The sequence below is a fragment of the Triturus cristatus genome, unplaced genomic scaffold (assembly GCF_964204655.1).
Source record: "Triturus cristatus unplaced genomic scaffold, aTriCri1.1 SCAFFOLD_424, whole genome shotgun sequence".
NCBI classification, from domain to species: Eukaryota; Metazoa; Chordata; class Amphibia; order Caudata; family Salamandridae; genus Triturus; species Triturus cristatus.
This window is the reverse complement of record NW_028187546.1, coordinates 120,420-137,661: the sequence shown is the minus strand read 5'-3', so window position 1 is coordinate 137,661 and position 17,242 is coordinate 120,420. Positions and strand designations below refer to the sequence as shown.

General features: G+C 43.1%; 1 protein-coding gene across 1 annotated transcript in view; it reads right to left on the bottom strand.

Annotated features, from left to right (window-relative positions):
* Positions 1–17,242, bottom strand: part of LOC146771104 (uncharacterized) — a 129,877-nt gene that overhangs the window by 3,613 nt on the left and 109,022 nt on the right. The window contains exon 6 of the mRNA XM_085640352.1: positions 13,236–13,382. Coding sequence (XP_085496478.1) covers positions 13,236–13,382 — 147 coding nt within the window. The remainder of the gene's footprint in view (positions 1–13,235; positions 13,383–17,242) is intronic.

Below are 17,242 nucleotides of genomic sequence, written 5' to 3'. Positions count from 1 at the left end.
CCTGACTAGGAAGAAGGGTCCCTACTTGGACAAATATGCACACACTTGCCTACTAGAGACCCCCATTTCCAACATGCCCATTATACAAGATCACAAATATATCTGGCAACTGATCTTAAATGTGTGCAAACCAATTCAAAGTCTAACTCAAAATGAGTAAAGGCTACAAAACAAAGATGCATAAAAAGCATTCGACATCCAAGGTAGAGAGAACTATCACCTCCCCAGCCCACAAACCATGTTTGCATCTCAGAGGGATCCAGATATCTAGCCCATTACTGGAGGTTAACTGAGTTTGATCTCCCAAACAGAAGCTGAATGCATCTCCGTAAACATATCTGAATATAAAAGCAAGTTCCCAAAATGAGGAATGACACCATAAAAGTGACAAAATTGATCTGCAAATCAATGTTTACCACAAAATAATTTATTAGAAATATACACTTAGGAATTTTGAAATCTGAGTTCTTTGCCTATTGTTTATAAATGTTTGCAAACTGTTAACAGGGAGAGTTGTAATTCCCCTATTCAACCCTTGGTTTCCAAACCAAAACCGCTCCCCAACTTTTCTGCAAGCTTCCAGTGGGCAGAGTCTGCCAGGGAAGAAGCTAATGGGCATCTCGCCAATGGCCTGATAGGGATCTGGATTGAGGCTATCACAACAACATGAGTGGTAGAAAGGGGGACAGTGTAAACTTCCTTTCAGCTCAGCCCAATCTCCAACAGAATCATCGTATTTACCTGGGCAAATGATGAATATTCATGATTTAACAATGGTCAGCTACAGATGACTATTGTTTGAATGCATGATTGGCCACACATCTGACTGGGTGCAAAACGTCATGCATTAAAATATATGATACCTACAATACCTGCATGGGTGGTGAGTGGCTCTATTTTGAAATATTATATTGCTAATGCTGACATTAGCTGTCTTTTCCAAAATATCTGTAGAGTTCAATGATTTACCAGGAGTATCTTCTCATACAGGAATATCTGTAACTTCCACATAGAACACATCAGATGTGAAAGTGTATTCCTTCCTTAGGCTGGTAAGAAGGGGTTTAACCTCAAAATGTAATCAATTATGACATTGATGAACTATGAAATTGTGCAACTTCAACAATGTGCTTCTTTACATGATTTAAGTTATCAGAACAGATGAATGAGGTTACAACTTATCTTGATTTATTTACAATTGATGTCAGCAGCAATTTACAACTAGACATCACAGATACATAGTGAAAAACAAGTAGATAATGTACATTTTTCCACAAATTTGTTCTTTGGATTAAATAACGATCATCCATTTTAGTTTGTTCTTTCTTTACCGTCACTAAGCGCTTCTTGAGTACAGTTTTGGAGGGCTTCTGGATATAGGAGTTTGAGTATCACAAAACTCTTGAGACTAATATTTTTAACTCTCTGGTGTATACGTATCACAGTGATATTATATCTAGATGAAATGAACATTTATTTCCTAGGATGAGAAGAAACTGAAAGACCTTACACCTGCTGTACATTGTATAACCCATGATTTCTAATCAATTCAAAGAGTAAGATATATTCCCAAAACAAGAGATCAGGATAAACTTGATCAAGACTACTTTGAACCAGAATAACTGACATTAAGAGTAAAATTAGTAGCCTGCTGGTCCCACAGCATTGTTGTTCACAGAATGCAGGACTTTTTACCCTGAATTTACAAAAGGCCTAATAATTCAGCCTTTCTTCCATACACAATAATTCCCAGAGTTCTGGCTTAGACAGGGCTCAGATAAGGATCCATAAGGTGCCAGTGGTACAGATATGTCCTTTATTCGAGTTGGAAAGGGTGATTTCCAGCTCTTATGGAACTCCCCCTTTTTCCACTGGAGTAATTTATCACTGACTGATCCAAAAGATCAGCCACATTTGAAAAAAGTCAAGGTCAAGACCTTTGTGGATTATTCAAAATTGCACGTAGTCCACTGGCTGGAAGAGTGTTTACCATTTACCATATTATTGAGATCCCAGGTATGCCAGCATATGTTCACTGCTCCGAAAAATTATTTGCCCATAATTCATCACACACCTGATGAAGGTGATGAGGTGGGTGACTCAACAGGTCCAAATAGACATCTTTTAATCAGGGGACTACACATACTGGTGCCAATTGAACATCTAAGGCACTCGTCTCGCATGCTAAACTGAAGGACATCCCTAAAACAAGAGATTATTTAGGGGAGTCCAGGTTGAAGATGCTTTATTTGAAACCTACTTATGAGACAACATTGTTGGTGGCAAAGAAGCATTAAAGGAAGTGCAATTCTTAGGTCAGAAATCAGGCATGGATTTACAATGCTGATTAATGATCCATCAACCACACATTAAGAAAGAGGAAAACCAGCATAGATTTATAAAGTTGAATCACACTCCATGAACCAGACATTAAGATGGAGACTGTTGTGAAGGACAGGGATGATAATGGATTTATGTTGCTTTTCCTAATGTTTCCTGAGAAATTACTCTGTACAGCAGTAAGATGCAGGCACACTTTTCTATACTTCACAATATTGACTTGGAATACAAGCTTTGACTAATACTAGCAAGAAACTCATCTACGCATTAAATATTGTTGAGTGCATGATTTGTTTAGCTTACGCATGTAAGCGTGACATCAGGCTTTAGCATTAACATGCATTTTAGATTTTGGTTGTGTGCGCACAATTGACAAGTCTTCGGCTCATGATGCTTCCACTAAAACAGGAATTTTCCATTCCTGCTGAAAAACCAGATATATTGTCTAATATTAAAAGGGATGTTGAGCACACAGCAGTAGACCTGGAGGTGCACCTGCATAATACACAGGCACCTGATGCCATAACAACTATCCATAATAAAATATTTACTTATCAGTACAGTAGACCATGTCTTTTGTTTTCTGTTCATATACTGGCGGACTGTTGTGTTTGGCAATGGCAGCATGTATGCTGCTTTTGTAGATCTAAAGTCAGCTTTTGATTTAGTTTCAGGTAACAAGCTATGGTTGGTCCTACAGGAGCTGGGAATGCCCACGGACTTGCTATCTCTCATTGTTCGACTACATGAGAACAATTTTGCAAAACATTCTCTGGGGCTCACAGGGTAATGTAACTGACCCCTTCCAAGTTGAAAAGGGAGTTCGCCAAGGGTGTGTAATGGCCCCTACACTATTTTCCCTCTTTATAAATGGAGTCTCCCAATTCTCAGCTACCTTTCCCACAGATGCTCCAGTCTTAGTAGGTATAAATATTCCGATCCTAATGTTTGCAGACAAAACGCACATCATATCAAAAACTCCTTGTGGGCTACAGTGTGGGTTAACACGTTTTGAAAATATATGCAACACATGAGGGTTAGAATTCAATGCAATGAAAACTAAATTTATGGCTTTTAATCACCACAGAGCATTTAGTGGTAGGATACATTTGGAGGGAGGAGCCCCAAGAGCAGGTAGATGCATTCACATATCTAGGAAAACAATTAGCTGGGGCTCTCACATTGAAATGATGGCACTGAAACATCGCCAACTAGCTGGTGCTTTAAACAATGAATTTAAAAAATCTCTGACTAAGCCTGTAAGCCCGGTGTTGCAGATCTACAATACAAAAGTGGTGAGCTTGGTCCTATATGGGTCGAAATTATGGGGCTTTGAGAAAATGACCAGGCTCGCCACAGCAGAGAATAGGTTTCTCCGAATGATCACTAGCTTACCACAAAGTACCCCTGTGACTCCTATGCTTAATGACTGAGGAATGAAACACTGGTTTACATTGCTGGACTACGCCCCATATTACATTGGCGTAGAATTTGGTCTACTGAAACATATACAAAAGTAAGAGATGAAAGTACAGAAATGGACTATGAAAATTGCAGAAAAGTCCTATGTTCATTGATGTCCTGTAGGTTACAAAGAGTCAACATTAAGCAGTATGATAGAAACTAGCGTGATCGCAATAAAGCAAGAGCTATGGTCCATAGAGGCTGGGATAGAAGCAAAGTACTATTCTTTTGAAGGAAATCCATAGGCAGATTGGAGATATCACATCTTGGACAGATGTTAAACATTAGTGGGGGGAAAACTAGACATGCCTTCGTTTATTTCACGCTCCGCTGGCTCGGGTTCTGAAGCCACTATAGATGTTATCCCTAAAGAGGGAAGGGACGCCTAGGATGTCAAAAACTATAGACCAATATCATTAATCAATATTGACTGCAAATTATAAGCCAAAGTCCTGGCAAGAAGGTTAGAGAAGGTGATATCAAAACATCGTTCCATCCCAAACTGGATTCTCGAAAGGCAGACTGGATGCGAATAACATCTGGGTCTGCTGCCAAGCAGGTCAGAATAAATGGTCACCTATCACACTCATTTTAATTGGAGCAGGGCACCAGGCAGGGATATCCACTCTCCCCGCTCCTATTCCTTTTAGCAATCAAACCCATTCTTTCCTTCCTGAAACAGAATGATAACATTAAAGGTGTACCGTTCCCAATCAGGCAGGCAACTAGTCGTGGCCTATGCCTATGACGTTCTAATCTTCACTTAAGGTGCAGATACAGCAATCCCTCAGATTGTATCAGAAATTGAAAAATACTCTTGAGTTTCTGGCTATAAACGTAATCATTAGAAAACTAAGATCTTTCCCTTGAGCATTCTCTGTACTCCCTCGATTCTGGGCTACTCTGACCTGAAATGGCAACATTTTTCACTTAAATACCTTGGTATCTGGTTTGAGAAAGAGCTACAATCTTCCCTCATGATCACATAACCTAGTAGGGTAGGACGGACACAGCACAAATGATGATGGCACCACTAAGCAACTCCTTTTGAGCATGCGTTCCATAAATCTTTCCACCACCTTCTTTAAAGCCATAGACAAGCATATCTCAGATATCCTTTGGAAAGGGAAAAGAGCTAGGATAGCCAGTCCCAACCTTAAATTGAGCAGGAACAGCAGAGGTCTGAATATAACCGATTTTCACAAACACCAAAAAGCTTTTTAGCGGCTCAGGGCAACTGGTGGTTTAAAGATGCAGTTGACCACTCCCTGACGTGGCTCAAAATTGAATCCCACTTTCTATCCCCCTCTCATCTAAGCTCCACCCTTATCATCAGAGGCCTCTAGAAAATACCCCTGGTCTACTCGCTCTCCATAATCGCAGACATGATGGAAGAACTGTCTTGTGTGACCAGTTGTCCAAAAGGGGTATCAATTCCGTTGGAGACTTATGCACATCCCTGAATCCCATTCCGTTTGCTTACTGCACCCAATCAAGTTCTTCTCCAAAATGTAAAAGAGCCATTAGATCACTACTGAAGCCACATACTCCAGATCTTCCCGGCCTACTTGGAAATCTTAAAAAGCTCGGCCACTCCGCATCACATATCTGTGAGTTACTTGACCCCCCCCCCCCCTCCAGAGTACACTCCTCAAGAATTTGGGGAAAAAATGGTCCCCTTACATCCCAGAAGACCTGACATCACATTTTTCAGGCGCTACCTGGAATAGAATCTGGCATTCGCCTTTCTGGTTAATTTACACTTGCAATTGTGCAGTCTAGATTTTGGGTGATACACAAAACATACTGGACTCCATCCAGATTGCATAATCTAGGTATCCTACAATCAGATAATTGCTGGCACTGTGAGGTATCACTCGGCTCACTTTAGAATATGTTTTTCACATGTAAAATGGTCCAACCCCTCTGGACCAAAATTCATCAGACAATTTATGGCATCTTTAAGATTCAGCTCACACCATCCTTCCTAACTGTGGCGTTAAGCCTTGTGGCACATCCACTTGACACTGGTCTCTCTGCACATGACTTACAGCATTAGATCTAATGCTTGCTCTGGGCTCCAAAACAGTCCTGTCAGAGTAGAAATCTTCCACAGAAATCTCCTTTAACAAATGGCAAATACTCTATGCACCACCAGGAGCGCGGACGGCATAATATACAAGAAACTACATAATACATCACACTTGTGCTGCCTATGGAATGCACTTGATTTATACATACAAAAAGTGGATCCCCACAGCCTTAACATTCTTCCCCCTCTTGCAATTCCACTCACCCACCAAGACAGAACTAAATCATCAGTATACACTTAGTAGCCCTGTGCTCACTGCAGACCCTGATGACTTAGCACCCTCTCTCCACTCTCTCTAACTTCACCCTCATCTTTTCTCTGGCTTTTCTCCCTCTTTCCTTTGCAATTTTTTTCTGCTCATACATATATTGAGCACACTTGGGGAACTCAACTCTCATCTAATTTGGGTATCCCACTCAGCTCCCTACTATCTTCAGATATGCTCTCAATGTACCTCTCATTTTAGCACCATGTTTGACAAATGGTACACCAACAACCAATATTGTAAGCCTGGGCGGAGTACAAAAAAAACTGCTTTAGATAAATGCGGTTCACTGTGACTTTTAGTGCCAGGTGCTCATGCCACTCTGTGCAATCATCGCGAGTTGCACCATACACAGCGCAAGCTTTCTTTCTGCTGCTCGAGTAGATTTTTTTACTCGAGCAGCAGCTTTTTCAATGCAAACAGACGGTTTCTCAACGTGAGCAGACGCGACCACTCGCAGAAACCTGACTGCCAGCGTTGATCTCGCCTGGAGGTTGATTTTCCACGCTCACACTCGCCAACTTGACGTTGACGATCGGGTACGAGGAAAAACTCGCCGGGGGGTGGGTTTTCCTCGCTCGCCAACTTAACGCTGGCGAACCCAAGTGAGGAAAAAAACTCTGCGAGCTCCGAGTAACGCTGAATTTGGAAAACTCTGCTAGCGAAGTAGAGTTCACCGCCCAGACTTACAATATTGCTCCATTATGTTTACTTAGACTATACGTCAAATGTTTACATATGTGGTCATATGAAGTTACGCAAAGCACCCTGTAGTGTGTCTTCACTATCTGTTCCATAACTGCTTATTTTATTTTCAATAAAATTGTTTGAACAAAAAAAATGTAATCTTAGATTTCATGGATAGTGCACTATGTATGATATGTATTGTATTGAATAGCAACTATGAGAATCTCAATGCTAGTCTGGCCCTCCCCAGATGACAGAGAATTATATCCTGCCCTTCTGTTGACAGGTACTACGCTGGATAATATTAACATCTTGGAGACTTCAGTTCTTGATAGCTTTAGGACTCTGCACACGTTTACCACTGATAACCAGTTCTAAAGTGCTTGTGTTCTCTCCTTTAATTATAGTAACATTGTCATACACCCAATTGGCATATTTAATTCTCTTGCAAGTCCCTAGTAAAGTGGTACTACATGTAACCGGGACCTGTAAATTAAACACTACGAGTGGCCCCCCAATTCTCATTTTGCCATCACTTAAGTAGCCCTTTAAACATGTTTCAGGCCTGTCATTGGTGCCTGTGTGCAGTTTTAAACTGCCATTTTGACCTGGCAAAATAAATATTTTGCCAGGCCTAAATCTTCCTTTTTAATATAAGCCATCCCTAGAGAATGGTCTAATCACCCTTAGGGCAAGGTGCAGTGTAATTAAAAAGTTGGACATTCACTTTTTAAGTTTTACATGTCCTGGTAGTGAAAAATTCTTACATTTGTTTTATACTTCTGCAAGGCCTACCTCTCCCATAGGCTAACATTGGGTTAACTTATTACATATAATACGTTAAAGGTTTCAATTAGGAGCAGGGTAGGCAGGAAGGTCGAGTTTGTTGTCTAAAGAATAGTCATGAATAATATTATTTAATGGCAAAGTCAGATCTTAAGTCACTATTATGAAAATGCCACTTTTAGAAAGTTGGCAATTTCTTGTCACAACCATTTGGTTGCCTGCAGCCTGTTTCCTGGGTCATATGACTAGGTGTAGCTGGAAATTGGTCTTTGTATATTGCTCCCAGACAGTGAGACAAAGCAGCATAGGTGTTGGCAGAATGGGTCATCTCCGACTTGAGAGGGAGGAGCTGCCACCTACCACGCTTGACACCACTAAGGTTCTGCCCAGCACAATCGCAAAAGGTTTTGACACAAGTCGATTGTGGCCCCAGACAATCTGGGGCCAGGACAGGGAGGCATGAATTTCCAATCACCTCTGAATGAGAAAACCTCCAGAACCTTCTCCTACTTCGTAATTGGCTCCAGGTATAAATATTGAGCCCTCAGTCCCAACTCTTCAGTATACTTCTGGACCTGTGATGACTCTGACGGACTGTTGTGCTGCTCTGCAAGAAGAACCGCTACTCTGCTGCCCTGCTGCCCGAGTAAAAAGACTGGACATGCATCGTGAACCCAGGACCATCAGATGGATTCCAAGGGTTAGTTGGCGGCCTTCTGATCAGAGCCTCAGGGACAAAAAAGGCTCCAACCATCTCAAGCCCAGCACCTGGACTCAGTCTGCTGGGAGTCCTACCCACCAGGTGGTGCCTCCCTAGTCCAGGACCCTTGGTATTGGGCTTTAAGGTGCTCTGGCAGCCCAGTTGTGGCCCTGTGAGCAGAACCAATGAAGTGCGACGCATTTCTCCGCAGCTGCATTGCAACCCTGTACCCGAAGCAGCCCCAACGCCGGACCTCACACTGTGAGTCTCCCCGGAACTGCTGCTGCACAATACATCACTGGCACAGACCTTCAGATCACAAGCCCCTCACTGATGTAATCTCCGATGAAGACGCAGAACTTCACATCATAGCACCACAGCTTTCTTCTGAGCTGCTGGTGCGCAAAGCATCTTTGATGCCAGACTTTGCATCGCAAGCCCCTCATCAAAGGCATCCTTGGTGATGATGCAGTGCTCCGCATGCAGCTTTTGGGAACCACGGCTGCGCCACGCAACCTCAGCATGAGATCTCGCAACGCTCTCCAAACCAGGATTTCAGGTACTTTGTTCAGCTGGCCTAACTGGGTCTCTCTATCCGGCCTGCATTCCACTGCGGTGGACCTGAAATTGTCACTTAATACTAGCACTATTTTTACTCTAAAATTTGAAATTGCACATCTCCGGTTCTACTGATTGGATGTTTGTCATTTTGGTCTTAAAACATGTATTACATTTTACTCTCTTTGTCTAAATTGATGTGACATTTTTCTTGTGTTGTATTTTCACTTTAATACTGTCTGAAGTGCTGCATAAATACTTTACATAGTGCCTCTAAGTGAAGCTTGATTGCTTTTGCCAAGCTACCAGAAGGCTAAGCACATGTTAATGTGGGGTTTACTTGTGTGTCTCCCTGACAGAGTTTGCGATTGCTGCTTGAGTAGGGTTTCACCCTCCTCAACCCAATTTCCAACACAGATGTTGTCCGACAGACAGCCATGGGGTTACGTTCACTAGAAACAGAGCCCACATGTGCCACTGAATACACAGGACCAGAACAATGCATGTAACCAGCAGTCCAAGAAGCCTCAGAACCTACTCAATGAAACCCATGACTGATCACACAACATCAGGATCAAACCATGTATGGCCTAGGCTCGTTGCCAGGGTACGAAGGCTTTGAACAACATAACAGCCATGATCACCCTATGAATTAAATCCTTGCATCAGGAGAACTCTAGTTTGCAGATGGAGAACCTCTGTTATGAAAGAAAGACAATCATCGTTCGGAGGAGGTCCACTTTAAGCAGCCAATCTCCAAGTTAAGGAAATACATGTGCCCACAACCTGAGAAGGTGGGCTGCACCACTACCATCGCCTTTGTAAAACCAGGTGACAGAGGCAAGGTCAAAGGGTAGAATAGTAAACTGCTCTGCCCCTACCTCAAACAGAAGGTAGCATCTGTAAGACTGCAGGACTGCACATGGCTGTATGCATCCTGCAAATCCAGGGATAGCATCACCCAGATCCAAGCCACTGAGAACCTGAGCTAGATTGAGAATTCTTAATTTGAAGGGTGAAGATCCAAAATCAGCCTGAGCCATCTGTTCCGCTTGGACGCCAGGAATTAGTGGGATCATCCCTCCTCATCCGTTTCTGAATCCGGTACCCTCTTGATAGCCCCCATCGGCAAAAAGAGACGTGACCCCTGCAGAAGGCCAGCTGTATAATCTGCTGTCACTCAAGTAGGAACTCTTTTGGCCACATGAGCTAGGCACCTCTCCCACGCCAGCCCCAGTCGTAAAAAGTCTTGGCATAAAAATAGATGCCAAGCTCTCTATGTCATACCAGGTATCTACCATTGCAGGGACATGTGTGGGCCTACTGAGACAGCTACGGAGACTCGCCCCCCTTCTCTCATTTCCAGGCACTATGGATGGCCATGTCGGCAATGATTATGTCAAGGTTAGATTATGGCAACTCTCTGTACATTGGCCTTCCTGAGAAGCTGCTAACAAAACCCCAAGTGGTCATGAACAACACTGCTAGACTGATTTTCAGGCTCCCAAGGCGGGCACATGCCACCCCCCTACTGCAGCAGCTGCACTGGCTCCCGATCAAACACAGAACAAGGTTCAAAGGTCTCTGCATAGCCCATAAAGCCATCCACGGCCAGGTATGCCTCATAAACTATGTGCCAGGGCATACCCTTCGATCGTCTGATGCTGGCCTTTTGGCCTGCCCCCGCTTCAAAACATCCTCCAAAGGGGGCAGAGACTTTTCCGCAATGATCCCTCAACTCTGGAACAGGCTACCGGAAAGCCTTCGCAGGGAACTCACCCTTCTTCCATTTAGAAAAAAAATTAAAACGCTACTTTTTACTGAAGCCTGGGGCACAACCTAGGCCATGTTTTGGTGCATGTACATGTGGATGTGGTGAGGTGAGGTTAAGCTCTCTCACATAGCGCTAAGAGACCTGTCGGTGAATATGCGCTCTAGAAGAAGTGCCAGTTAACATTAACTTGAGTCCCACCAAAATAAAAGATGGAATTCCTGCCTGTTGGGAAAAAATCAAACCCTGCCTCCTACTGGATAAGATTGGTTCTGAAAGAAAAAACTGAAGTAGCTGATGAGGCGGGTTAGGAGGTGCTGTAAGATTGCTGCCCTTGATGCTGCCCATGGTCTCTGGAGTTGCAAATATTCTGGGCCAACTGGTTTACTGATATGAAGGGTAGTCATTGATAGGCCTCAGAACATTTTGTACTGCCTGTCAAACTGGTGAACCAGTAAAAGCAATACATGGGAGGGGGCTGCCTATGATGTGCTCTAAGGCTGATTAGTTCTTTACCACAAAGTGCCTGGATCCATTGAAGGGCATGTCCATTCGAGACGCTTGGTTGTCACTGAAAAACACAGTAGTGCATACAATCATGAAGCTGACCACTACACTGGTGCTTATGGCAGGTCCCAAGCGGTCCGCTGCATCAAGGCCAGCCCATGGAAAAAGTAAGATACCTTTGGTAATGATTTTAATGGTGAATACCCTATCTATCAACAGATTCCTTTCCTTGCAAATATTGTATCCAGGTGTTAGATTGGATCCGGAAACTTTAGAGCAGTACTTTACTTCTGTACTCTGTTAGGTGGTGCGAGCGGCTCTGCACCAAAGTCAAGGTGGAAGGGAGCCTTTGATCTTAAACAGCAACTAGTCTGAGAAGAGTTTTGTATAAGGTGGGTTGACAGAAAGGGCCTGCAGCTCGCTCACATGCCTAGTCGATGATATGGTCATGATGAAGACAGTTTTTAATGTCAACTGTGCAGCGGTTCAAATGGGGGGGCACATTGAAAAGTTGAAAACCAGGTTCACGTTCCACTGTAGCATCACAGTGTTGATGGAAACGAATGTTGCATCCTTTCAAAACTCTCATCCACAAACAGTTGACAAACATAAAGGCGGCAGATCTGGTACCCGCAGAAAAGCCGAAAGGGATGACACATAGCCTGAACAGTGCCCAAAACAAGTCCTTCCTGGGCCAAAGACGAAACAAACAACAAAACATAAAATTGGCTTACACCGGATCCTGTTGTCAGGTGGCGCACTAAGCCACAAATGTGTCCGAAAGACTGCTGCACATCGATTTTGTACAGAGCCAACTGACTGCTAAGAATCACGACCAGCTCTGAAGCACCACAAGCAAATTCATGCGAATCCATAATCTACATCTACTTTCCGCAGTTGGAGCATGGCTTGAAACTTGAAGTTTTGAAGAAGGGGCAATTTCCATGGCATGCTGGGGTCATTGAATTTTGGGGTTGGTACAACCGATGAAGTGCGCCTCCTGCGGGTGAGCAGGAGAAACTGTTGGTTGGTGATTAGTGCCTAGGAGTATTCTAAAGAGGAATCTGCAGTTGAAAGTATCGTTCAGAAATCACCATATTCTCTGCCTGGAATTATCAACCATCCACAAAACCACAAGCCTGGTCCGAAGTTATCTTCACCTTTTCTTTGCAACCCAGACAACTTCTGATTTACACTAGGGGTGGGCGGAATTTGCGAAATTCACTTTCGCAAATTATCGCGAAAATGTTAAAAATCTCCGCAAACACGTGGAAATATTGCGAAGATGCAGAAGTTTTTTTCCCGCCCGTTCGCGGTATGTTCTGCGTGGTCGCGGCTCGCCAACTTACCCATGCGGTTGCTCGCGGGCGCGGGCATCTTGTTTTCACTTGTCTCACGGTGCATGATCGTGAGAAGAAAGACGTGATCGCGCGACGAATGATGTTACTGCGGGCGCGAACTGTCGCGAGACAGTGCAAATGGCTACCAACAATCCAACATCTCGTGGAGAACGCGACCGGATCGGGAAAACTTGTCGGCGAACGCGGGGATTCAGGTAAGGCGGTCGCGCGCACGCAAGAATGTATTATTTTACAGTGCGAACAAGCAAAACATTTCTGGTAAAATGCGGATTGCGGAAATTTTGACATTTTCGCGCTCTCCGCGGAACGCGAAAATGTCAAATTATCGCAATTTCCGTGAGCGGAACGGATTTTTAGCCAGGCCTAATTTACACACAAGCTTCTTTTTACAAAACTTATTATTGTGTAATCTCCATTCAGCTTATACAGTAACAGCACACTGGACTCACTGCTTAAATTACTCCCCTTTGCTGTGTAATCCAAGAGGTGTAATATTCAGGATCAAGGTGAACAGCGTGTTCAGCTGCTCCAACTGTAACATAGGCAGTTGCCAATCATTTGTAACTGCATTGTAAACAAGCCTGCAACCCAACTGTGCCCCACAATCATTGTACACTAAGAACTGAATTATGCCAAGTATAGACATTAACGATTGTCAATAAATCATGATAGTAATATGTATCAATCCCCCAGCAGCCTCTTACTGTGTATTTTAATCATCACGGGGAGATTGGGAAATAGCAGCAAGAACTCTTTCATAGACAGAAGTTTCTTTTTCTTCATACGCTCGTAGAAATTGAGTTCAAGCGCTCGGAAGATCCTTGAGTAAAACATCTCCGTTCTAAACAGCTCTGCAACAAGATTGAAAACAAATTAGGACTGTGCATATCGAGTAAGAGACAATTGGAATATAAATATTGGAATGACAGAATGATCAGAATGCAATTCACCTTTTATTACGGCGATGTACTAAGCAGAACCACCTGAACCCACGCATTATAACTGAATAGGCAGCTTGTCCAAGATCACACATTTAAAATGGGCAAAAATCAACCACTACCCAAAAAATTACTTAAATTCAAAATAACTGCAAATGTACCCTTTGTCCTGAATCATTAGACCATTATATATATATTTTTTGTCCCAGCTATGCAGAGTTTAGGAAAAAGTGACTTATACCCCTATCATTTAGGAGACCAGTAGATGCTCTGCAAGTTCATAGATCAAATTCTACAGCTAGTGTTCGCCATATCAGGGTACCTGCTTTATACTTGGCGCGTTAGGTCTAAGTTGTTAACTGCAAAGTAAAGAAGAGGACAACACAGGCCTTGGCATAGTATGTTAATAACACAATGACTTTTTTGATAATATTTATTTTTCTCTTTTGTTGTTAACTGGCCATACGTTTCTATTCACTTTATTATTTGACATTTTTATGATTTTTATGATATGACAATCATTCATAGTATATTGTATTTTAGCAAGGAAGATTGTTGTTTATACATTTTGTGAATGATCTCTATTTGATCGAATAAGGAATATCAATCTATCTAACTGCAAATATGTATTTTTCTGGTTGGGCCAAAAACTGTAAAAAATGAAGCAAACGCTACATCTATAAATTTACACAAATCATTAACAGAAAAAGCACTGGCAAAATCAAAAGTAAGGTTTGTCTGCCAGTCTATTGGCTTTGTCAATGCTTGTTTTATCATGTTTTTGAGAAAATATATTGTTGGTCAGCTGCTGGTGCCTCACCAATAGTAAAAAAAAAAATTGGCTAAAAGCAAAAATATACTTTGGTATCAAAAGCACATCTTGCCATAGTAGAGCCTGGCTCTGAAGGGAACTACTGTACGCGACGATGTGCTCCTTATGAAAGAGCAGAATGCAGTCACGCACACTAAAGAGAGCCCACAGCCGAAGTGGGACGATGCACTGCCCTATTCTGTAGGGGGAGTGATACAACTACAGAAGAAGGCATTAAGAGGGCTGGCTGATAGCCTCAAACAGTAAGGTCGGTGTTTATATTCACTGAAAAAAACAAAGTTTAAAGTAACGTTATAGTTAGGTGAAATGTTCAGTAACAACATAATGTTTTCAACTAAACAAAAGCACAGAAATTCACTAGTTTTAGTTATAGTAAGTAACTATAACTCGCATCCCCACCATGCACAGTTTTCTGATCAATAATTTAACCCCTTCTGTGCCACGCCCTTTCCCCCTCCTGTGCCGGGCGTTTCATTAGTGGGTGGGGTTCATGACGAGATAGTCTCGTCATGGGCACAGCGCGACCGTGCTCCATGACGAGACTATCTCGTCATGGGCACAGAAGAGGTTAATTGCAAATATTGCAGTGATGTTATCAATGATGTCATAGAAGAAGTCATGAGTGATGTAATATTTGGGGTAATTGGCAGTGCATGGAGTGGGCATGAGTTACAGTTACCTTCGGGCACGAGTTATAGCTACTTGAGATAACTACAGCTGGTGAATTTCTGTGGCTATTAGAGTTTAAAACATAATGTTGTTACTGAACATTTTATAAAACTATAACATTACTTTAACCTTTGTTTTTTTTCAATGAACTTCAAGGTTTTTTTTTTACCTAAAGTAATATTTTATTATCATATGTAAAACCAAATGACTGCCATGCATGGCCTTGGGTCTGGCTGTAGGGCCTGGCGTGTGGCCACTACCTGTGGCCAACCCCTCACAGGCAGCCAAACCCACCCCTTTGGCAATGCATGGCAGGGGATGGGGGGGTTGGCCAAAGGCCAGGCATAGAGGGCCCCAAAGGGCAAGCTCTGGTGGCAACAAACCTCTCCCGTGCCTTCGCACACAACTCCCACTCTATATGTAAAGCACTCCTATCATCTTTCTCCAGAAATTATCAATCAAATATATATTCCAATAGTGGCAAACAACATTTAAAGAACTTTTTTGGAGCTACATGTCTAACTCTTTCTTTTTACACAGTTTTTAATTTTACATTTGGATATGAAAAATTTGAAAATAAATAGTCAGAGATATATAATTTTTTCTTTAAGAAAATAATAAATAAAACAAATATATCTCTGTAATCCCTTATAGCGTTTTACACCCCAGAAACTAAAATGGTAAAAATAACCACATCAAGGCCATGTAGTTTATGTGATACATCAGCAACACATAAAATACCTCAAAGCGACCAGCCCCTAGGTGACAATGCGATCCCAGCTGTAGAGCAAAAGCTGTAGCCTGGAAAATTCCTTTAAAAATATGGTAAGTTTTCCTGGGGTCATGGTTTCAATGATCCAGAAGAATTATGTTTCTTTTTTCTAGTGTTGCTGAGGGGCAGAAGCAGTCCCTACAGCCCCCTCACAACATACACAAATATTGGTGATGTCTCTGCCCCTTCTAGGGACATCACCAAAAACTAAATATATGTAAATAGCTCTCCCAGGGCATTATTGGGTGCTCTATGAAGGAGCAGTGAATACTAAATGAGTGGCTGTGTCTGCTCATTTATTATTCACTGTTTGCAATTTTTAAATATTTTTATGGATGTCCCTGTTCTACCCAGGACACCCACTGTTTTTTGCAGTAGCCGGCATAAAGTATTTTTTTTTAATGCATAATGGTGTGCCCCGTGCCAACTGGGGCACGCCACAGATATCGCCATGTTGGGTACTATGAGGGCCGGATCAGGGCCCCCACAGCCCCCTGCACCTGCAGGAGCCGGCATGTTTTTCTTTGTTTTTAAATAGCATGTCCTGGTGCCCACCCATAGCATGTCACAAACAGCCTTGCCTCACCCCGGGCACCCCACAGGTGGTCTAACGTTGAGGTCTACTGGGAGGCCCAGGGCCCTCGCAGCCCCACCGACTCCCCAGTATGCACCCATCCCGGGTGTAGCAGGAGCCGGCATTGCTTTAACCCCGCAAGAACAGTTTTCTCGTGCTCCCATAGAGGGTCAGGGGAAGCAATTAAAGCAATTCCCTGTTCTTGAGTGCAGGCAGGGCCGTTCTTTGTTCTCCCATCAGGTGGGGCAACCGTGGCAGATTCCCTGCCCACGCTTGTGGGGAGGGACACAAACGGTGTCCCATGGATTGGGGATCATGGGGCTAGGGTAGAGTTCCATTTTAATTAAGTTATCGGCCCCAGGCGATGGGGTGCCTGGGGCCTTGTGAAGGCATGGGGAGTGGGGCTACAACGCCCTCCCCTGAAACATGCCATATGCCTCACCCACTTCCCACCAGAAGGGTCTTTAAATAGAAATGGTGAGAGCCCATGCTTTCCTTTTTTCAGTTTTTATTTTGCCGCAGTTTCACAGCTCCCCCGTGAATTTACAGCAATTTTATTTTCAAAAAATATTTTGACCCCAGACAACCCCACCACCAGGAATCGTGGTTCAGGGTATCCCTTTCCTGCCGCCTTATGTTTTTCTCATTTCTTTAGGATTTGGGAGATGGCTGCCACCACTTCCTGGTTGAGGGAGTGGCACCCACTCAGATTTCAGGTTGAGATCGGTCAGCTCTGCGGATCCTCCACAACGTGATATGGACAATTCTTTTATACCTTCTTTTTTTCAAAACTGATAAATGGATTGCCACCAAAACACAAAAAATCATTCCTTCTGGTCCAACAGCTAGCTTACTCACAACTTTGATCTAAATCCGTTCTGCGGTTTATGCTGTAGCTGTGTCTAAGGTGGCTATGGATCACCCCG